The sequence below is a fragment of the Peromyscus californicus genome, unplaced genomic scaffold (assembly GCF_007827085.1).
Source record: "Peromyscus californicus insignis strain IS unplaced genomic scaffold, ASM782708v3 Scaffold_20__1_contigs__length_68692818, whole genome shotgun sequence".
Taxonomy (NCBI): Eukaryota; Metazoa; Chordata; class Mammalia; order Rodentia; family Cricetidae; genus Peromyscus; species Peromyscus californicus.
In genome coordinates this window covers 61,339,691-61,362,780 of record NW_026294503.1, presented here as the reverse complement: position 1 = coordinate 61,362,780, position 23,090 = coordinate 61,339,691, and the positions used below count along the sequence as shown (strand labels likewise).

The following is a 23,090-nucleotide window of genomic DNA, read 5'->3' as shown; positions in this document are numbered from 1 at the left end:
CCTGGAAGGGAAAGGATTACTGTGTGGTTTCCATGAGCCAAGAGATTATACCTCAGATTGTGTCATTCCGGGTACTTCTGTGGGTTCATTAGTGATCAGTGAGTAAAATGCTTCTGGGTGTGTGCCAGCCAGGATGCCTGCACAGGCATGTCGGGTCTCCCTTAACTAGGTCACAGTCATCTTGCTGTTCAGGATCAGACAGTACATCAGATGTTCTCAAGGAGGTACTCCTTCGAAAATGTGTTTACTTGTATTAACTTCTTGAAACTCCAGTTTTATTTTTTTACATCTATCTCATTTTTTGAGGGTTTCATACATGAGTAATTGTTATTTACATAATCTCTATCCCCCCCAACTCCTTCCATGTCCCTTACTCCTCAAATTTATGACCTCTTTAATTATTACTGTTATGCACATATATGCCAACATAAGTACAGTCAGTCTGTTGTGTCCTTTAGTGTTGCTCCTGTGTATGTGCTCTTGGCTGACCACTGGGACTGGATAATGTTTTGGGAGGGGGACATTGGTCCCTGGAGGAGACTGATTCTTCCCTCACTCAGCAGCCATTAACTGCCTGTAGCTTTTCTTTTCTTTTCTTTTCTTTTTTTTTTTTTGATTTTTCGAGACAGGGTTTCTCTGTGTAGCTTTGCGCCTTTCCTGGGACTCACTTTGTAGCCCAGGCTGGCCTCGAACTCACAGAGATCCGCCTGGCTCTGCCTCCCGAGTGCTGGGATTAAAGGTGTGCGCCACCACCGCCCGGCTGCCTGTAGCTTTTCATCTAAGTCAGTGGTTCTCGACTTGTTGGAGGGGGGTGTCAAACCATCCTTTCACAGGGGCCACATATCAGACATCCTGCATATCAGACATTTACATTACAGTTCACAACAGTAGCAAAATTACAGTTGTGGAGTAGCAACAAAATAATTTTATGGTTGGAGGCCACCACAGCATGAGGAACTGTATGAAGGGGTGGTAGCGTTAGGAAAGTTGAGAACCACTGATCTAGCCCTAGATTCTCAGGGTATGTCTTTTTGTTGTTGTTGTTGTTTGTTTTTCGAGACAGGGTTTCTCTGTGTGGGCTTTGGTGCCTGTCCTGGAACTCGCTCTGTAGACCAGGCTGGCCTTGACTTATCTGTCTCTGTCTTCCCAGTGTTAGGATTAAAGGCACGCGCCGCCACCGCCCGTCTTCTAAGGGTGTGTCTTTTTGTCATTCTATGCCATTCAAAGATGCCCTTGAAGTGACACCTGAGAATAGCCTAGTGGGGCAGCCATGCTTACAGGAGCTCTCCCTCCCCTCCCCTCCCCCTCTCCAGTTTGAAGCAGAGTCTTGCTATAGAAGCACAGACTGTCAGTCCAGCCCCTCCTGCCTACAAGCCTGTACTACACCGATAGTTTGGCCTTGCATTGGAAGTTTCCTTTGCCTTTGTGGCCATCCTTTTGGATTTTGGTGCTCTGGACCCCACACCTTCACCCGTTCGTTCATTCTGTGGTGCCTCAGGAATTGGTGCCACAGCCATCCGCGTGAGGGAAGCAAGACCTCTGATCGTCTTTCATGTCTGATGAGAAAATAGAGTAGCAGGTGGGTTCACCCAAATCCCCTGCCTATGAGTTTTTAATTCCCTAATTCCCTGACATGGAGTGATTTCATTGAGGAGATTGATTTAATCTCTTGCAGTTGATGTATAAACTATTTGCTAAATTCCAAAATAAAATTCGTTCAGGTTGTAGGTCGATCCCACCCCCACCCCCCAATGTCTTTATTGAGGATTTACCTTCTCATTCAACGGGGATTGCTTCCTGGGACGAAGGCGCTTGTGCCCTGTGAGCAAGCGCGTGAAAAATCACTGAACTCTCTCATTCAATTACTCATTTATTAAATTTTAAGTCATGTGTTTATTTATGGTTGAGGGACGTGTATGCCACAGCACACATTCGGAATTCGGTTGCAGGGGTTGACTCCTTCATGTCACCTTGTGGGTCATGGGACTCGAACCCAGATACTTGGGTTGGGTAGCAAGGGCCTCAACTTGCTCACCCACCTTGCTGGCCTTTCACTTTCATTTTTAAACCCGAGTTCATAAAAGAGTGTATGTTGCCCTCCACTAACATGAGGTGTCTATAAATGTGAGCTGAAGATCATGGGACATGACTTACTTAAAGCTGAAAATGGAGGGAAATGTGTCAAAGACATAAGATGTAGAGATAAGCTTCTTTTAATACACCTGGTAGCAAAATCTCAAAGTGGCATTTTTGCTAACTTTTCTGTTTGCTCTCAACGATGGTTTGCATGCCACTGGTTCTGCCTTTTATTGGTTTAATAATCCTTCATTTCGCTTTGTTGCAGGGGTCTCAAGCATCTATACTTGCTGCTCTCTGCTTCTGAAGACCCTCAGAGCAGAAGAACTTGGACTGACTTTTTGACGACAGACACCTGAATATGATGCATTTCAAAAGTGGCCTCGAGTTAACGGAGTTGCAGAACATGACGGTGCCCGAAGACGACAATGTCAGCAATGACTCTAACGACTTCACTGAAGTAGAGAATGGCCAGATAAATAGGTGAGTGTTTTTCCACAAGTGCCACCCAGTGAACGATGACTTCAGAAAACGGTTCTGGTTTTCAGTTAGTCTCGTGAATTATTCATTTACTAAAGTTATGCTTCGTTTGAAGATGCCATTTGAATTTCTTATGTGACGTCTGTTGGACATAGTCTGGAATAGCAGATGAGGGGAATAGGAAAGTAATTTATTCATCTTTTCAAATCTTTCAATTGAGTCGAATAAAAATGTATAAATACATTGGACCCCAACCAGCCCAAACTTCTCAAAACTCTATGCCTGTGAATTAGACAGGCTATAGAATTTCATCACATCTCATCTCCACATGTGTGCCGCCGTGGCCATTGCTACACATTTTAATCAAGAAACCCCCCAAGCTGCATTTGCACGGTATTTCTACAAGTGAGTAAAAACTACAAGGGCCTCCTCGTTCTGAACGGCATTTGAAGTATGGACTTTAGATAGTAGCAATCGATAGGCCCAAATGGCTTTGTGGAAGACTGTGGGACAGAAACAGTCTGTGAGAAAGAAAAAGGATCGGGGGAGGGCATAGAGAGCAGGGAGGGGAGAGGGCTGGCCCGGTACCAGTCCTTCCCACTCTTGAATCTGGGACTGGTAAGCTATCAGGGTAGAACCATTTTTTAAATTTTATTTTCAATGACTGGAGATCACCCCGGGACATCGTGACGCTTTATCTGGTTTTTATGGATCCGTAGCAGGAAGCCTTCCCTCTGCAGGAGTTAGTGGCACAGTCTCCCAGGACGCTGGAAGAGACTGGCGCCTGCAGGACGCCTTTAAAAACAGCTCGATTGGATGTGAGTGATGTCATGGTAAGAAAGACAACCTGAGGGAGTTGGCTCCTCCTTTCCAGCATGTGGAGTCCAGGGATCAAACTCAGGTGTCAGGTCTGATGGCAAGTGCCTTTTACCCATGGCCCATCTCTTCGGTCCTGGAGGACTGTTTATTAGAATGCCGTCAAGGGTACACTTTTGTTAAGGCCACAGGGGAACAGAGTCGGGAGGGTAAGCACACAGTCACAAGCAGGCATCTTTGTGGTGATCATTTCTGACAGTCTGAAGTACATCCTGATATATCGTGCCATGGAAAGCCCAGCCCAGGACTGTCATTATTTACACAGTTCCCTTTCCTTCCGGTAGCGAAGGTTAAGCCTCCCAATATAGACACTTCCTCATTACTGCCCAGTGTGTTTACAGTGTTAAGTGAGGTTTCTTTTTATTGGAATCAAATTTACTTACTCCTTCCGCCTTTTTGAGTGATCATTAATAGTTACTTCCGTTTCTTTTCTTGTATTTCTATGTATGAGAATGTATATGAAGGAGTAGTTGCATGTGAGTGCAATTGCATGTGGAGACCAGAAGAGGGCGTCAGGTTTCCTGGAGCTAGAGTTAACCTGCAGTTGTGAGCCTCCCTAACATAGGAGCTGGGAATTGAACTTGGGTACTCCAGAAGAGCAGCAAGTATTCTTAATTACAGAGCATCTCTCTGGCCCCATAACTGCCATGCTATTATTATTATTGTTACTACTGTTATTTGTAGCACAAATTCTAATTGGTCTTAATAATAAAAACCTGGAGTCAGATACCAGGGTGAAAGCTGAAAGATCAGAGAAGCAGAGCAGCCAGCCTCTAGAAAGATCCTCTAGGGATCCTTAGACTGAAAGGGACAAGCTCCTGTCTCCACCCGGAATTATCACTTCCTCTCTCCTCCTAGCCATATCACTTCCTGTTTCCTCCTCCCAAGTACTGGGATCAAAGGCATGAGATCCCAAGTGCTGGGATTAAAGGTGTGTGCCACCACTGCCTGGTCTCTAGTGGTTAGCTCCACACTCTGATCTCCAGGCAAGCTTTATTTGTTAGAGCACAAACAAAATATCACCACAATTATTGTTGTTATTATTACTATTGCTATTTTTTTTTTTTTTGAGACAGGATCTATCTGTGTAAACCTGGAACTCTCTATGTAAACCAGGCTGGCCTTGAACTCACAGAGCTTGAATCCATTTCTTGAACCTAAGTGTTTTGCCTGTATTGCCATGGATCCTTAGACCATCGCTCAAAATGGGCGTCCTCAAATGAGGGAAAATCTGAGACTCAAGGGGCCGTCTGGGCCAGTCCAAATCTGTCTCTCTTCTCTGTCCTTCTGCGTCTGATATAACGCTGGGCCTTTGGTTAAAAGTCTAGGCTTTAATAGTTTCGTATTGTCTGTGCATTGTACTCCTGGGGCCTTCTGTAGCCACTGCTGACCTCCGCCCGATGGTGGTAAGTAGGCCATTTTGATTTTATAACAAAGCCTTCTTCTCAAAGCAGTGTTACCTCGAGGACCTTAAAGGGAGTCATTTATAACATTCAGCTTAGCGTCTACCCTTGAAGTTTAGGAGGTCTACTTATAAAGTATCGGGTTTTTAGGTGATTGCCACTTGCAGTAGGTGGAACACCCCTTGCTCACCCAGACGTGGGCCTCCTGAGGGGTGAGCTCACTTCCCCACAGACGGTGACTAGCCACAGCTGGTACACAGAGCTTTGGCTGACGTTTCATGGAATTTTTGTCCCACTCTCTCAGAGTTAGTTTTTTTTTGTTTGGGTTTGGTTTGGTTTTGGGTTTTTTTTGTTTTTTGTTTTTTTTAATTTTTTTTTTTTAACCTCATCTTATTTCTTCTCCTTTACTGACATAATTGAGAATTCTGGCTTCATTTCTGGTTTTGTTGTTTTTTGTTTTTTTGGTTTTTTTTGGCTGTGCTAGGAATTGAACTCAGGGCTTTGCGTAGGACAGGCAAGAGCCTGACTACTGAGCTAGAGCCCCGGCCCTTACTTCATTTCTGGTTCTGACAATTAAACACGGCATATGGCCCATGAAGCAAGTAAACAAATGTTAAAAAAAAAAAACCCAAAACAACCAAAAACTCAGCCAGTTTTATTGGAGGCCCCATCGAGTGACCCGCATTTTTTCATCGGTGTATCCGTCCACCCTTGGTTCCAGCCTGCCTGCCTGCCCTTTGCTCTGCCTGTAGCTAGCTCACATTCTGTGGGAAGGTGGGGCCAATTATATCAATCTGAGAGGAACTTGGAGCTCCTCCCTTTTGTCGGGAACTAAAGAAAACACTGACGATGATATTGATCTTGGCCGACATGCTATCTAGCTCATAGCTGTACCTGGAAACTTCCCCAGATACAGTAAGAATCGTTTTCTGAGGTTTTTAATTAAGAGTAGAGTAGGGCCACTTTGCATTCAAACAAATGCTTCCTGTATTCCAGGCCGGCTGTTTCTTTTATGCCCTAAGTTTTGCCAGATAGTGAGAAAGAAGCGTAAGCTTGGGATGACCAGCCTTGTAAACAGCCAATTAGACCTTCCTCAGAGACATTTTCATGTATGTGTGAGACATTGAGGAGCTGCTTAAAGTGCAGGTCCTACTTCAGGAAGTCTGGAGTGGGTCCTGAGATTGGATGTCTAGCAAGACCGAACTGCTCTTTGGAACCAAACTGAGTAGCCAGCTCTTACTGGAGCCTGTCTGAGCTCCCTGGGAAAGATGATCTCAGTCATCGAGATATTACTGTACTTATCACCGTACCTGAGACAGCGTGGACTTAGCAAATGGCTTTTGAAGAGACAGAGAGGAGGAGGATGGAGGGATGGAGAGAGAGAGAGTGTAGCTTTGGGTTTAGATCTGTGTTGAATCCTGGTGTTGTCACAGACTTTGTGTGATTTTCCCTGGGAGCCTCACCTATCACCCCGAGGTAGGCTCCAGGACTGTCAGGAATCAGTCAAGATGTTCATTTGGTAGATTAAGAACGCTGGCCCTGTAGGCACCTGTTGAGGTTCCGATTCCAGCTCAGCAGTTCAGGAATTAGCAATGTAACTTCATTCGGGTCATTTAATGTCTCTGAAATAGTACCAAGCCCAGTTAATTGTTAGGAATATAGATGAGCGCATCCATGTAAAGCCCTTGGCCCCGCGTCTGGCCTGGTAGTTCTAAGCCTCTTAGTATGAGAAGTGTCTGCATCAATAAAACTGTAACCCTCTTTCTGGCCAGCACTCTGTGCTTCTCCACCCCAGGGAGCAATGAGTTGCTTTTGGTTTTAATGATGGCTGTTATTGCTATCCCAAGTTTGGTGAAATATTTGTAGGTTATCCTAAATTAGTGGTTCTCGACCTTCCTAAAGCTTCGACCTTTTAATAGAGTTTCTTATGGTGTGGTGACCTCCAACTATAAAATTATTTTCGTTGCTACTTCATAACTGTAATTTTGCTACTGCTATGAATCATAATGTAAATATCTGATGTGCATGATATCTGATGCGATCATTCGACCCCCAAAGGAGTCACAACCCTATATTGGAGACAGGGACTTGCTCTGTAGCCCAGGCTAGCTGGAACTCACTGTGTAGCCCAGGCTGGCCTGGAACTCATTTCTCCCACCTGATTGCTAGTGTTCCATGCTGATGCCACCACCCTGGCCCTGATCCCTTTTTATGTGTTTCTTCTTCCCTTCTCTTTCTCTGTAGAATATCTGAACGTCAGGGAAAGGACTGGGAACCAGTATTTAAGTTCAACCACTCCTCTCTTTTTCATTTCTTGTGTTGCAGATCCTCAAACCCAGGATCATAATCTAGTGAGAACCCAGATGGTTGAGATTCTGGTCCAAGGATTATCTCCCCGCTTCCCATTAGCAGTCCAAGTTTTATGAGCAAAGCACCCCCGGGTGATTCTCAGGGGAAGAATCAGGAGAGAAATCATGTGACAGATCTAGGAACATGTACTAAATACCCTGTAGGCGTGGTCTTGACCATGGGGGAGGGGGGCAATCCTTGGCGGGCTTTCTGAGGGGCAGGGTCTAGGATGGAAGGAGAGGGACCGGAGTGGAGATTCCCAACATCCCAACCTTTTGGGGAATGTATGGGTGCTGGTTCAAGTCTGGCTACTTCCTCCTGGTAAAGGACGATGTGGGGGAGTGGGGAGAGTCAGGATTCGGTGGGCTCATGCTCGGCAGGAGGTATGGGTGAAGAAGCATTTGCTTAACTGCCATCCTGGAGACCACAGGGATCTGTTTCTTGAGGAAGCCGAGAAGGCAAGTTGCTAGGAGAAAAAAAATAGATTATTACCATCGGCCCTATGAACGTGGCTAACCATGGGGAAAGTGAAGACTGCCAGAAACAATGGTTTCTGGATAAAGATGGTTCAAGGATAAAGATGTGCCCATTTATCCTTGATAGCTGCCCACTTGAGTCTGGAGAGGTGGTACCGGCCCTGATGTCCCAGGAGCTTGTCCCAGGGGATGGCGTGTTCCAGGAGTGCCCGAGCCATCAGCCATCACATTTGTTTTCCTGGGGGTGGGGAATCCCTCCACCAAGGATTATCTTTCTGTTGCACAACACATTCTTAACCCGTCTGCTCATTTACTTTTAATATCAAGTAACAGCTTTACATTGCTTCTTCTCATATTGTACCTGATAATGACGCCTCAGTCCTTTTTTAAGGTTTTGTCAGTGAAATCATCAGTCGTAGGGCTTTGTTTCATTTTGTTTTATTTGCAGAGTGGTTGAGTACTTGATGGTCTATCAAATGCTGCTTTATGGGTACAGACTGACCCAGTGTAGACTCTTTTTAATAAGTTTGTATCTGAAAATCACTTGTCACAGATAGCTTCTCCCCGTACTTTTAAAGCCAATAAAAAGAAGTTTTATGTCAATTTCAGTGCCAGAGGTCAGTGATTTTAAACCGCCAGTTGCCTTTGAAAAATGGTGAGATAAAACTTGGGGCGAAAGCTGTCTGACCTGGTTGTTTGTGTGGAATTTTCCATTACAAAAAAAAAAAAAAGATTGGTTCTCTCTCTCTCTCTCTTTTTTAAGTTTACAGGAGTACAAAGTAAAGATTTAAAAACCAAAGAGAGGAAAAAACAATAAAGAGAATAAAGGGACTTCCTTTAAATACTTCATTCTGGAGCAGAGGTTCTCAACCTTCCTCATGCTGCGACCCTTTAACACAGTTCCTCAAGTCGTGGGGACCCCCAACCATAACATTGTTTCTGTTGGTACTTCATGCCTAATTTTGCTGCTGTTATGACTCGTGATGTAAATGCCCGGTATCTGACCCCCGCAAAGGCGTCGGTAACCCACAGGTTGAGAACAACCGTTCCAGAGTCTACAGTGAGTGCCAGGCCTGACAACCTAAGTTCTTATTCTGGTGGAAAGAGAAAACCAATTCCCCAAAGTTGACCTCTGACCTTCACATGCTGATGACATACATGTGTATGCACACAGATGGCGTGCACGCATGCTGTCACACACACCCCCCCAAATAAATAAATAAATGTAATTAAATGCTCCCATCTTATATAGCTAAATTTTCCTGCAGCCTAAGGTAGTTCCTAATTACTAATTACTAATAGAAGATGCTTGCTTAGTTAGTAGGGGCTCTTCTGAATTCCCATGTGGAAAGGTACGTACTTTGGGAGCTCAGTGACACTGGGCATCACCTGGTTCCCTGGACGAGTTCAGGGCACCGTGTATTCTACAGGTAGTGTAGGAAATAGGTCAGAAAAGTCAGGTCACACTGCAATGTCAGAAAACTTGTGATAGTTTGAGAGGCCTGAATTGGCTGGAGGGGACAGAGATCGCCTGCCTCTGCCTGCTGAGGGCTGGGATTAAAGGTGTGCACCACCACCCGCCTGGCTTTTACTTGTCTTGATCACCACCACAGCTGAACTTGGGAGGATCCTCTTGAGCCATAGGGGGAAGCCGTGATTGGAACACTGAGGCAAAACCAAATTCAACATTCGAAAGGCCCAGTGGAAAAGCCAACTGTGGCTGTTTGAATGAGAATGGCCCCCATAGGCTCATGTGCTTGAATACTTGGTCCCCAGTTGATGGAACTGTTTGGGAAGGATTAGGAGGTGTGGCCTTGTTGGAGGAGGTGTGTGACTGGGCTTGGGCTTTGAGGCTTGAAAAGCCCACACCATTCCCGGTCAGTTCTCTCTTTTCTTCATGTCTGTGGATCAGGATGTAAGGTCTCAGCTACTGCTCCAGCACCATGCCTGCCTGCCTGCTGCCATGAGACCCACCACAATGGTCGTGGATGCTGACCCTTTGGAATCTTGAGCCCCCAATAAATGCTTTCTTTTATAAGTTACCTTAGGCATGGTATTTTATCACAGCAACAGAAAAAGAACTGTGACACCAGCAGAGGTATTTGAGCAATCTACTGCCATGCTGCAGTGAGTGAGGCAGGAGGGACAGAATGGGTGTTTTAATGTGTTTTAATGGCCGTGGTTTGTATGTTAGTATCCTTCTTCTTGTCCTGCAGCGGCCTCAGCATTCATCCCTCCACTTGCACAGGTGTTGGAGCCTGTTGAAGACCCCTCCTGCAGCACTGCGTCCTGTCAGGCCGCTCCCATACCCCTCTTCTCTGCCCAACTCTGTCTGGTGGGGGAAGAAAGTGCTTGGGCTTTTCCTCTGTTTAAAAAACAATGGAAATTCTCTTTGGGAAAGAAGCCTTCTCCATAAGAAAGGCAAATGGGAGACTGGCTGGACCAGGCTACCGCAGGTCCGGGTTGGTTATTAAATTTAGCCTGGTCGAGTCTATGGAGTAGCTCAAGCAGGAGTCTTTATTTGGACAAGCCCAACACCCACGTGCCCTTGGGCTGTCTTTTCCTGCCTCTCTGCAGCCAGACCTGTAAGCCTTCGTTCTGTGGAAAGATTTAAAATGCTGAGGACAAAGCAGGGCCACCTGAAGCGTTAGGGGCGATGCTCTGCAGTTATCTCAAGATCCTGTTGTTCTCCCTGCTGAGAACAAGCAATTCTGATTCTCTGGCTTCTGCTTCTGAGTTTGCTCTGCCCAGTACTCTACCCAACACTGCTTTTGACTTCTCGGGACTCCTTATCTCAGCTTTATTCTGGACATCCCCAAACTCCTATACCAGTGTTAGCGGATGTGGTCTTTTCTCAGTTCAAACATGATCACTTAAGTTTCAGGAGGCCAGTGTTTTCTTCCCTAAGCAGAGCAGGGTCTGTGGACGGCCGCTTCTACGAAGCAAGGGTCTGCAGGCAAATTTGTCATATGTGTATACATAGCAGCCTTTGGCTTATTCTAATAAAACAATATGAACTTAGAGAGGTGATAGTGAAAGGTTTTTGCACCCTGACAAGCCTCTCCGCTGACACAGCAATCCAAATTAGACCAAATCAGACCGAATTAGAAAAAGCCCAGGTTTAATGGGTAAAGCGTTCCTGGGTGATTCTCCGGCCCCACAGAGAGGAGACAGGGACAAGAGACTGGAAAACCATGTGTCTGTTTTCTGGGATGCAGCTTAAATACCCTGTGGGAGTGGTCTTGAGCCTCTCTGGGGGAGGAGCTGTGTTTGGCAGGCTTTGAAGGGGCAGGTTTAGGGAAAGAGATGGGGGAGGGGAATTGAGGTGGATCTTCTGCCAGAAAATTCCAGACTCTTTGGGCATATGGATGCCAGAAGAGATAGCAAGACAAAACCAGGTCCCTTAAATTAAAGATGGAAAAGGCAGATAAATAAGATCGACTCTACAATTCATTTAAAGGAAGCTTAATTGTGAAAATATAGCATTATTCAAAAGAAATAGATAAAATTCTAAGCACCGTTTAAAGATGTTTCTTTAAATTAGATTCAGGTCTTTTTAGATTTACTAATGAAAAATTTACTGTGATTCATTCTGACGATGGCTAGATAATTGAATTTCTGTAGAAGGGCTTGTCTTAGATAAGGTTGCTATTGCTGTGATGAAACACCATGACCAGAAAGCAAGTTGAGAGGGAAAGGGTTTATTCAGCTCACACTTCCTCATCACTGTTCATCAAAGGAAGTCAGGACAGGAACTGAAACAGAGCAGGAACCTGGAGGCAGGAGCTGATGCAGAGGCCGTGGAGGAGTGCTGCTGACTGGCTTGCTCCTCATGGCTTGCTCAGCCTGCTTATAGAACCCAGGACCAGCAGCCCAGGGGTGATGCTACCCACAGTGGGCTGGGCCGTCCCACATCAATCCCTAATTAAGAATGTGCCCTGCAGGCTTGCCTACAGCTCAGATATTATGGAGGCATTTTCTTAATTGAGGTTCCCTCCTCTCAGATGACGTAAAACTAGCCAGCACAAGGGCCAAAAATCATTCTTAAAATGTTTTTAAGGGGCCAATGAGATGGCTCGGTGGGTAAAGGCGTCTTCTGTGCAAGTCTGTTGACCTGAGTTCAATCCCTGGAATCCATGTCAAGATGGAGAGAGAGAACTGACTCCACAGCATTGCCCTCTGACCTCCACACGCACACCGTGACACACGTGCCATGGCACACGGGGACACACTCACACAGGTCTGCACACACAAACAAGGAAAGGATGCAAGCATCAGTTGGTCTGCGTAGATTTTTCTTTGACAGAAGCTCTCCTTGAAGGCTGACTTTTTACAGATTGCAAGTTTAGATGACAAAGTTCTGAAACTCACCCTGGATGCGTTGTGTTAGCCTTGAGAACACTTTATGTTCTGTGTAGCTGTGTCTGTGTGGCATGCTGGAGTTTCTTCCGCTGTCTGGATCTTACCCATCCCAATTCAAGCTCTTCCCCTGGGAGAGGAATGACTGACTGACCTCTGTTGCTCCTGTTCTGAGCTGGGTGTTGGATCTACTTCGCACCCTCCCACAGCTGCCGTGAGAGACTCCCATTTTATAGATGAGAATCCCAAGGTGGCATGCCCTGGCCCTTGGACCTCGTCAGAGTCTGAATTCAAACCCTGAGTTCCTTAAGTCCCCAGGCTTGACTCTTCACTGTGGCCAACTTGCTCTACCAAAACCTCCCAGTCTCGACCCTGATAGCCTAGAGATCTCTCGCAGCCCCTGTCTCTGCTCCTGTGTCTTGCACAGAGCTGGTGCTGACTCAGCGTTTGCTGGTGGAACAGCCACTGTCTTTTTAGCAAGGGAGCAGAGGTTCCTGTTTATGACCCTACGGTACGGTAGGATCTGAGCTCGGGAGGAACCTTGCCTCCAGTATTCTTTCTAATACCAGGTGCATAGTATGGTAGTCTTGGTTTTATCTGATTTTCTACTTAGCGAACAGTCTGCCTAAAAGCTAAGCTTATATTGTGTGTGGTGTTTTGCTTTACTTTGAGAATGATTCAAAATGTATAGCTCTTTTGTAGCTTACAGTAATCTTTCATCTCGTTTGAGTTAAGCAACTGTTGCCTTTTTAGATAGTAGAGTGACAGATAAAAATGAGTGAGGAGAAGGACCTGCCCTGGGAAGGCTTAGAGTTCATTTAATAAAAGAAGAATGTAGATCGTGTATGCACAGAGCGCGTGTGAGCATGCGCGCACACACACACACACACACATTCTCTCTCTCACACACACACATTCACACACACTTTGGGTAGATGTTGACTAAGACAATTTTAGGCATCCAACTGACAGCTTGTTATGTGCAGTGTGTTTTGGGAAATAAATCATTTAGCCTTGCTGCTTAAACTCTCAGTCACTAGCATAAAGGTAAAGGTGTTCTGTGTGTCTTTTCAGCAAGTTCATCTCGGACCGCGAAAGCAGACGAAGTCTCACCAACAGCCATTTGGAGAAAAGGAAATGTGATGAATACGTAAGTGTCATTGGTGTGCTCCCTGACTCTAACCACGTGACGGGGACAGCGGTTCTGTGTGTGTCGTGCAGTATAAAAGCATATGTGCTCACTGGAGTACACCTTGGATGCATGGGGACAGCGCTTTAATTCACATAGCACAGCGCTGAATCTTACTGTGCCGCTGGCTACGTTTTCTCATGCAACCCATTAAAACAAGTCAGACTGCAAAGAAAGTTCTGTAGTTTCCTTTCTCTCTGGGTTCTTGGTAGCATTTGAAAGGCTTTGGCTTGAAGAACTACCTTGAGACTGTATGCTTAGTGAGGATGTTTGTTTCTGCTGTTCAGATCCCAGGAACGACCTCCCTGGGCATGTCTGTTTTTAACCTGAGCAACGCCATTATGGGCAGTGGGATTTTGGGACTCGCCTTTGCCCTGGCCAACACTGGAATCCTCCTTTTTCTGTGAGTATTGACATGACCATGCATTCTGTTTTGCATCTGTTTATGTATGCTTCCTGTCGGGTCCCAAAGAAACCCAGGACAAGTGGCTAACTGTGGTGTCTTAGCTTACCAAAGATCATGCTTGGCCTCTAGCTCACTCAGTCAGTACCTGTGGCCCCTCCCAGCACTTCTCATCCCACCCACCCCCTGCCCTAAACCTCCTCAGCCCAGGGGTCGTCCCTTCCCTTCCCCCAGCTTCTCACTCCTGTATAGTAAACCTGCCATTTCAGCCGGGCCCTCTCTGGGCTCCGCTCTAGATTCTCTCGTGGTCTTCTTTTGTCTCTTTCTCTTCCTCTCTTGATTCCCGCACCCCCACCCTACCTCATGGCCCGGTTCCTTCTGACTCTTCCAGATGCCTCTGGCGCTCCCCTCCCTCCTATCTATAATAAAAACCTCCTTCTCAACCATACCTAGGAGCGGTCAAGTCTCGTTTTCACTCACTTCCTTTATCACACAGAAAAAAAGAAATGGAAATGTTTCTCAACAGTTTTTATTTGTTTGCTTATTTATTAATTTGGCTAAGGAACCAGAACATACTTTCAGGTTCGTTTGAACGCCTTTCAGGAATACACTTAGTCCCTACAAGAAAGAAGAAATTCTTTCTTATTAATCAAAATGCCGAAACTTGCATTTTGTAAGGACTGAAACATTCAAACTTAGCTTTAACTTTTTTGTATTTGTTACTTTTGGACTCTACTTGTCACTGTAAATCTCAGCCACATGGTCACAATATTAAAACAGGTTTAACCCAGACTTTCGTCACTCTGGAATTTGAGCTGCTCTGGAGCATGTACTGTGCTCGAAGGTAATTGCAAATGTGTTGTGGTAACTATCCCAGATGGACCAAGGAATTGTTTGTTTTGGAGACGAGCGGTGGGTGTCCACCTTTCCTCAGAGGCAGTGAAAACGGGCAATTTTCTGTTTGCGTAAGTTTGTCTGAAACTGTTAGGTGGGGCTTGGCAAATATTCTCAGTTGGAACTTGATTTAAATGTACTTCCTGGAAAACTGTCACATGTCTTGCCTCTTGACACTCACACTCAGGTGTCTGGGAGGTCACACCCCCCTGCCACCACACTGGCCTGCTCTGTGCTCCTCTGGTCCTTCCAATGGGAACTTTGTTTTATTGGAAGCAGTGATCGCACTGGCCAATTAGTGTGTATACACACACACACACACACACACACACACACACACACACACACACACACACTTCATATGTATATGTGTCATATGTATCATGAGCCAGGTCCCAGGTCTAAGAGTAAAATGGTGATATTGGACAATATACTTTAATGGTGATTTTTTTTTTTTCTTCATGAAACTCTGAACCTCTGAAGATGCCACAGACATACTTAGGTAGTTACAGTTGATTTTCGTTGTATGTTAAATGAGGCATCTGTGTCAGCGCCCCCCCCCCCCCCATCTCCTCTTCCACACACTGGTACTATCTTTTTTTTCCCTCTGTATAACAGTCCTGGCTGTCCTGGAACTCACTCTGTAGACGAAGCTGGCCTCGAACTCACAGAGATCCTCCTGCCTCCGATTCCCCTGGCCTCACTGGTGCTGTCTTAAGCAGCCACCTGGGCCCCTCTGAGATTTGGTTCCCTGGACGAGGAAATCTTGTTAGGAGTGTCACACAGCCCTGCCAATCTCTAAAGCCCCATGGCTCTGTGACTTTTCAGTCATTCCAATGCCAGCTATCTATTTATTCAGAAATGTGTATTTCGTCAATTTCCTTTGCTTTTTCTCTTTCTACACTAAAACTCTTTATTATCAGTATTATCGTGTGGGGGCTTGTGCGTGAACATGGAGGGCCGAGGACGACTCTGAAGTTGGTTCTCCACCCAGTTGCTGCCTGGCCTTCCTGGGACAAGGTCCCATGTGCTTCTCACCTGAGGTCTTTTCTACGTGTTCTGGTTTGGGTTTTCTTTTTAGTGGGGACACACTGCATGTCCTTGTCCCCACTGTCCTGCAGGTCCACGGTGGCACCTTGATGTGAACATTTCTTCACTCATGTCAGGCCCTTGGGGTGTCTCTTTCATCTTGTTTTGTTTTCTTGTTTCTTTAGTTTTGGGACAGGGTCTCTCTCCATAGCCTCGGCCATCCTGGAACTCACTGTGGAGACCAGGCTGGCCTCGAACTCACAGAGATCTGCTTGCTTCTGCCTCCCTAGTTGCTGGGATTAATGGCATTCACCACCACACCCCATCCTCCTCTTCATTTTGAGATTCAATCCATGACCTTCCATTTGGGGACATTTTCTTACATGATTGTGTATTGATGTATCTTTTTTTCCCCACCACCTCTAATGATATTTCACCATCCTTTCTAGACTGTCAATTTTCCTTCAACGCTTTATTGGTTATTTTACATCTGCTAGTCTTTCTTTTGGAGAAGCTCTCTAAACTGTTCCCTTCCAGTATCTCTTGGCTCTTCGTCATGGTTTCAGTCGGTTCTCTGAGGAGTCTAACAGTAATTCTTCTCCGTTGTGGAAATTTTCAGACGTGGAGTGGAGTAAAAGATTTCCATGTACGCTTCCTTCCACAACTACACGTGCTTGGTCAACTCCACCCCTAGATTTCCTGGAAAACCAAGCTATCACACCACTTTATCCACAGACATGTCTATGTATAGCTCTAAAATGTAAACACTATAATGTCATAGCTAAAACCTACAGGTAATGGTTCCTTAATATACCTAACAAACATTAAAATTGCTCTGATTTGTAGTTTTTATTTTATTGCGATGGCGTCTTACTATGTCGACACCTGGCTATTTGCAGAACTCACAGGGATCTGCCTGCCTCTGCCTCTCCAGGGATGACAGGTGTGTACCACCACAAACAGAAACCATCAGGTTATTCAGACAAGGTCTGTAGAATGCAGTTGACTGATGTGCCTTCAATCTCTTTTAACTTCTATAGGTTTCCCAGTTCTCCTTTATCCCCCCATGGGATTCATTTATTGGCTAAACTGGGCCATTTCTCTGCCATCTGTATTTGCTGACGGAGCCCCATGCTCCCAGTTGACTCCTGTTGGTTGGATGCAGCCTTCCTTTTCACGTGTTCCTCAGTGTCAGGTGGTGCTTCCATTTCGGCCCTGGTCTAGAATGGGAAAATGGGGTGAAGTTGAGCCTGGCACACATGAGTAGGGCTTGTCGATAGTAGCTTCCTTTGAGGTACTTGCAGAAGCCCTTTCCTCCAGGGACCACCAGTGTGGGTTCTCTAGGATGCTCCTCTTCGGCTGTTCAGATTATCCTACCTGCAGGGCATGGCCGTGGCTGCCATCTTCATGGGGACCAAAGCGATAGGGAGAATGTCCGGACATGCATGTGTTCCTGAATGTCCAGTTTGTGTTACAGTCCATGCCTGTTCCCTTCCTCGATACTATGTTCGTCTGTCTGTTTTAAAGAAAGGTCTCACTGTATAGTCCAGGCTGGCCTCAGCTTGCACTCTTCCTGCCTCAGCCACTTAAATGCTAGGATTATAGATGTGTGCCACCACGCCTGGCTAGACCGATACTATGTGTTGACCAACATCTTCAGACTTTTGCCAAAACAGAGGAGGAACAGCTGGTCATCTTCATGGCATATACTTGCGGTGGTGGTGGTGGTGGTGGGGTGTCTAGCAGCTTCTTCAAGGAAATTAAAGATACTCAGCATACTTTTGGCCCACTTTTCCCATTGCCACTGGCTTCTAGGAAAGTTGCCAGTACCTTTGGAGGATTTTGGTGTGATCTAGATTGGCCTTGGCCTTCTAGTCTATCAGGTCAGGTTCCAGCTCTGTCTGCTCCTCCTCCAAAATGGTGTTGTCTTATGTGTTACTGACTTAGCAATTTAATAGGAAATGAAGGAGTAAAGTAAAACAAAATCCTATCAGTGGGCTTTCATGTGGGAACAGGAGTAAATCCTTGAACCCAATCTACCATTCCTAGAAAAATCAATGATTTTTAATTATACTGGCTTAGGGATGACTGATCTCATCCACTGCCTTTTAATCACTGGAAGAAGCTAAGGATTGGGTAAACGGTGCTTAGTATTGAAGGGAACAGGTTCCCTTGGATGAAGCTGTTAGGAGTCATTTTATTTGACACACCTGGAGAGCAAGCGCGGCCTATCACACCCCAAGGTGGACTCTCCTGAAGGCAGCTGTAGAAAGATGCAGAAGTTTCTCACAGACCATGGGACTTTGTGGCTTCAGAACAAGGAAGCACAGACATGTTTTAAAGCCAGCTGCTCCTGCTGCTCACAGCCAGCAAGCCGTTGGCAGGCCCAGGGAAGCTCAGGCATCAGCTGCTCCAGGGCCCTGATCCAGGCTCACTGGCCAGCAGACAAGGGGGGTCCAAGACTGCCTGGGCTTTAGAGCCTCAGCTGGGGAGGCTCCTCCCTGTCGCCCTGCGGCTGGGTGTGGAGCTCTTCACCGGGCCCCCTGGGAACGTCTTGGTGTGATTTCTTTTTCTTGGATGAGCTTCAGGTTTAGTTTTGGGCCAAGCATAATGGCTGCCGTTAGCATGTACCACGCCTTATTCAATTAAACTCGATGGGTTCCGCCCTGTTAAAAGAACGCCGTTAAGTTTGGGATTTTGTTAAATTTTGGGTCCTTAACATTACATTCAGGGGCCGGGTGGTGATGGCGCACACCTTTAATCCCAGTGCTCCCCGGGAGGCAGGGGCAGGCAGATCTCTCTGTGAGTTCGAGGCCAGCCTGGTCTACAGAGCGAGATCCAGGACAGCCACCAAAACTACACAGAGAAACTCTGTCTCAAAAAACCAAAAAAAAAAAAAAAAAAAAAAACCCAAAAGAAAACAAAACCACATTACATTCAGGGAACAGGAAGTATGCTGGTGAGGATTCTCAAAGTATGGCTTAAAGAAATGAATCATTTTCTGCCGGAAACAAAATGGGCTAAAGCTATCATAGAATCCAGTTGGCCCCAGGAGATCCGATGAAGGAGTCACTGCAGAAGAGACACACTGTTATTTCTTCTTTATTTCTCGTCTTTTTATAAGCACCCCCCTATCTTCGTCTTAGCAAAACCAAGAGTTAGAAATCAGTTTTGAGGGCAGCTCAGCAGGTAAAGGCACTTGCCGCCAAACCTGATGTTCTGAGCTTGATGCCCCAGGACCCCATGGTGGAAGGAGAGAACCAACTCCTGCAAGTCGTCCTCCGACCCCCCACATGTGCACTGTGGGATGTGCTCCCCTAAAATAAACTAGGCTGATAAATGCAATAATAATAATAATAAAATCAGTATCGAGCTGAGCATCAGTACTGGTGGCACCTGCTTGTAACCCAGTACTCGGGGACGCTGAGGCAGGAGGATCCCAAGTTGGAGGCCAGCCTGGGTTACACGGCAAGACGTTGTCTCGACAAATAGCCCCTAAGAACCAAAAATACAATTCCATCAATACTGATATGGAAGGATGGTGTTTATTTTATATTTTTACACTTTCTAAATATCTTTGTTAAAGGCATACATTTTTATAAGAATTGAATCTCTTTAGGATATATTGTTTTCCATAGCACTAAATAAATGAAATATTAAGTGACAGAATCTGGTGAAACAATAAACTTTATCCTTTTCCATAATATCTTAGCCCATTTTATCATTTCTTTTTTTTTTTTTTTTTTTTTTTTTTTTTGGTTTTTCGAGACAGGGTTTCTCTGTGTAGCTTTGCGCCTTTCCTGGAACTCACTTGGTAGCCCAGGCTGGCCTCGAACTCACAGAGATCCGCCTGGCTCTGCCTCCCAAGTGCTGGGATTAAGGCATGCGCCACCACCGCCCGGCCCATTTCTTACTTTAACAATATTATCTTTAAATTAGTAATCATTTTGGATTTAAAAAAAATTTACTGAGCTGGGTGGAGTGATGCATGTCTTCAATCCCAGCATGCAAGAGGAAGAGGCAGGTGGATGTCTGAGTTGGAAACCAACCCGGTCCACATAGGGAGTTCCGGGACAGCCAGGGCTACATAAAAGAGAAACCCTGTCTCTCATGTGTACCTCTCAGATTTATGCCGATCATCTGGCTTTTACTCGGGCTCCCGGGACTGAATCTAGGTTGTCAGCTTAGTACACAGGAGGCGTTTTTACCTTTTGTACCATCTCCCTAGCCCAGCACTGAAGCTGGAAACCATGAAGAACAGGCAATCCACGATAACTTCCGAAATCCCAGTCCACTGTGGACCGTGAGTCTGTAAGCAACCCTTCGCACACGTTACTTTTCAAACAACACTGTAGTCTGTGCAAAAGTAATGGTTCCGATTTGAACGTCAGGTATTTGTGGGGTTTTGCTCTCTGAGAAGTTTGTCTCCCGTGGGTAGTGACTGTAGAAACAGAAAGGGTCAGGCATCTAAAACCACAGTCTTCAAAGGGGCGTGTAGGAGGAGCTGCGGTATCGGTACTAGCCCCGAGGACTCGAGGGCTGCCATGAGGGGTGAGTGAGTGTACGGTTTGTGTGCATGTGTGTATATCTACGTACGTGGGTGAGAAAGGATGCAGACGGTGCCGGTCGTGCCTGGCAGGGTAAAGCACTTTGTAGTCAGTATTTGCTAGAGTACTAGGTTAATAGTCACTAAGTACTTATATCATTTATTGCGCAGTAACTAAAGGTAAATATGCACACCATATTATCCTGTTCAATCCCCACCACCAACACTACGGGTTAAGTATTAGTTCCTGAGCTATCCCCACAAGCTTCACTGAGGCTTAGTAACTGTCCGTGACTGTGAGTTAGATTATGGGGAGCCAGGATTCCATCTAGGCTTGTGGGATCTGAAACAGGGGACTGCCCCTCACTGTTGCCATCCTCAGGAACCAGACGTGTTACTAATGTATTGAGGAAATACAGCCTTACCAATGGCTGTCGGTCAGTTACTATTTACTTCCTAATTATGTAGCTTTAGGATGATGAAATCATCAGCATCCTGGGGTGATCTTGCTAATGCTCCTTTAAGATCAGGATCCTCCACAATAAAGGAACCAGTTTTGCAGCGTTAGGTGGTGCAATTTGCAGATCTGAGGCAGTTAGATTCCGAGCAGCAGCAGATACACTCCATGCCTAATGTGCATTGCAGAACCATAAGCCTCTAAACTGCATATGGCTATATCAAGTACTTTCCTGCTGCTGTGATGAAAATATTATGACTAAGGCAAGAAAGGGCTTATTCTCGCTTAAGGTTCTAGAGCGGTTAAGAGCCCACCATGATGGGGAAGCAGAGCAGCAAGTGGCGGGCGTGGAGGAGAGCTCACATCTGTTACCACAAGTGTGAAGTAGAAAGAAGGAAGTGGACGTTGAAGAGGCTTTCCCCTCCAAGCCCGCCCTCAGCTCCTCCAGCGAGCCTGCATCATCTAAACCTCCCCAAACAGCACCATCAACTGAAGACAGAGTATTCAAATGCCCAAGACTGGAGGAGACATTTCTCACCCAAACCACCATGGTGGCTTTCACACAGTCGGCCTGGTTTCCCTCAGTCAGTTTAAGGTCTTTTACAGAGCCCTTGCAAAGAAGTAACTGAACTTTTCGTCATTTATTGTTAATCACAGATTCCACTGAAGATTGTGGTCCACCAAAGATCCATCTGTTCTTAAACTGTCATTACTTGTGTATATATTCCCAAAAGGTGGAGTGATGGAACCATGATGATTTTGCTCTAAGCAGAAGATGGTTTATGTGCTACATATCAAATTATTTTTGTTAATGCTAAGTCATCTTCTCTGGGCACTCCCTTAAGGAAAGACAAATATGTAATATAAAAATGGAGTGGTTAAACGGAAGTCAACAAGGAGACCTCGCTCTTCCGGAGGATCCTAGGAGGTCCACGGATATGGTCAGATTCATCTCTCTTCTTGTCAATCGGTTACTTGTTTTTTAAAATTCTTTGAGTTATAGTCACGGTTCCTTAGAAATGATCTGAAGAGAAAAATGTTGTTTTGCTGGCAGCAAAACCCACTGGCATCAGAGGCCCTTGTTTGGGAATAATGACACTGGAGGGGAAAGGGGCATAGTCAGCTTGCCAGCATTCAGAATTCATGTAGAAAGGACAGGACTAGAGCCGTTGAACTCTATTGAAATTCACTGGCTTTAGAAGCTCTTCAGAAATAGAGAAATACTCACAATGAGGGCCTGTTTTGTAAACAGAGGGAGCTGGCCTGTGTAGGAGATGGGTCCCAGGCATTATTTTCAAAAGTTGAACACTGATTGCTTAGCTTGGGTCATCTGAGATGTCTCTGACAAATTGGTTCCAAGAATTGGATTCTCTGGGTCTCAGATGGGAGCCTGTGTGTGTGTGTGTGTGTGTGTGTGTGTGTGTTTCTGTGTGCTGTGCACGTATGTGCATAAGACTTCACCTTGCTTAGACTCGGTCACCTCTGGTGCTTTAGTCCATCAAGAGCATAGCACAATGGCTTCTGTCTTGTCCTACTGTATCTTTCTTAGCTTGCAAGAGACAACTATGTGGTCTTTAGTCTTCACCCCATTATTCAGCTCCACGATGCATGGAATACTTTTCTGTTAACTCTGGCTCACCGTAGACAGAGGATGCATCGGCCCAGCAGGGCAGGTTAAATACAGTCTGGAGATACAGGTTTGCAAAGCCAAGTTAAATTTCATCTTCTAGAGCAATAGCCAACTTAATAGGAAAACTGCTCCTGTGTAGCCCAGTTAGTTTTGCCTTGCTCTGTGTTAGACGCATGGCATCAGAGGTCAACATCCATGTCAAGGGTTGGTATACAGTGGCCGACAGAACGTCATCACAGTATCTGCTTGAGAGTGGCCTTTATTTTTTAAAAAGAATATAGAAAAGACAGCCATACACAATGCTTGATTTTATAGAATTTCAAGAATATTACATTGTCCCCTTCCATTTATAGATGAAGAAATTGAGATTCACAGAGGTTAACTGGCTTTTCTCGGGTGACCATAATTCCTGGGGGTAGAGGACCATATCTATTGTGTACTCCTGGTCCACTTCGTATCCTTGAGCATATGTGCAAGTTCCCATGGAAACAGAGTGAGGGAGGACACGCGGATGGAGCCCTCCACATCCAGCAGGCTTCTGGAACTGGAATCTAAACCCAGTGTAAATCATTTCACTTGTTCTGAGAACTTTATCTGTCATGAAAAGTTACATCTTCAGAGGCTGAAAGTGGGCGGCAGGGGGGGGGTATTATTTTAAAGGGTAAACATCTAAGTTTGAAGAGAAGAGAGGCCAGTTGTCCTTGTAGATCAGGAGGAGGAGTTAGGACAATGTATGTCAACAGTTTCACATTAAGTCCCACACAAATCCACAGTCCTCTACCCACTGCCGGAAAAAATGGGAAATGATCGTAAGGAGTGGCTTGCTTTTTAGCCAGTACGACTTCCTCCTCCAAGCTCAGGCCTCCTGCTTTCTGTCTTCACATCTCTTTTGAACACCCCTTTCTTTGTAGGGTGATATTAGA

The 23,090-nt window shown here is 45.6% G+C and overlaps 1 protein-coding gene across 4 annotated transcripts in view; it reads left to right on the top strand.

Annotated features, from left to right (window-relative positions):
- Positions 1-23,090, top strand: part of Slc38a1 (solute carrier family 38 member 1) — a 67,459-nt gene that overhangs the window by 14,495 nt on the left and 29,874 nt on the right. For all 4 annotated transcript variants that reach the window (XM_052748769.1, XM_052748771.1, XM_052748770.1 and 1 more), the window contains 3 exons: positions 2,345-2,559; positions 13,094-13,169; positions 13,496-13,611. In XM_052748769.1, the coding sequence (XP_052604729.1) occupies positions 2,438-2,559; positions 13,094-13,169; positions 13,496-13,611 (314 nt within the window). In that variant the 5' untranslated portion in view covers positions 2,345-2,437. The remainder of the gene's footprint in view (positions 1-2,344; positions 2,560-13,093; positions 13,170-13,495; positions 13,612-23,090) is intronic.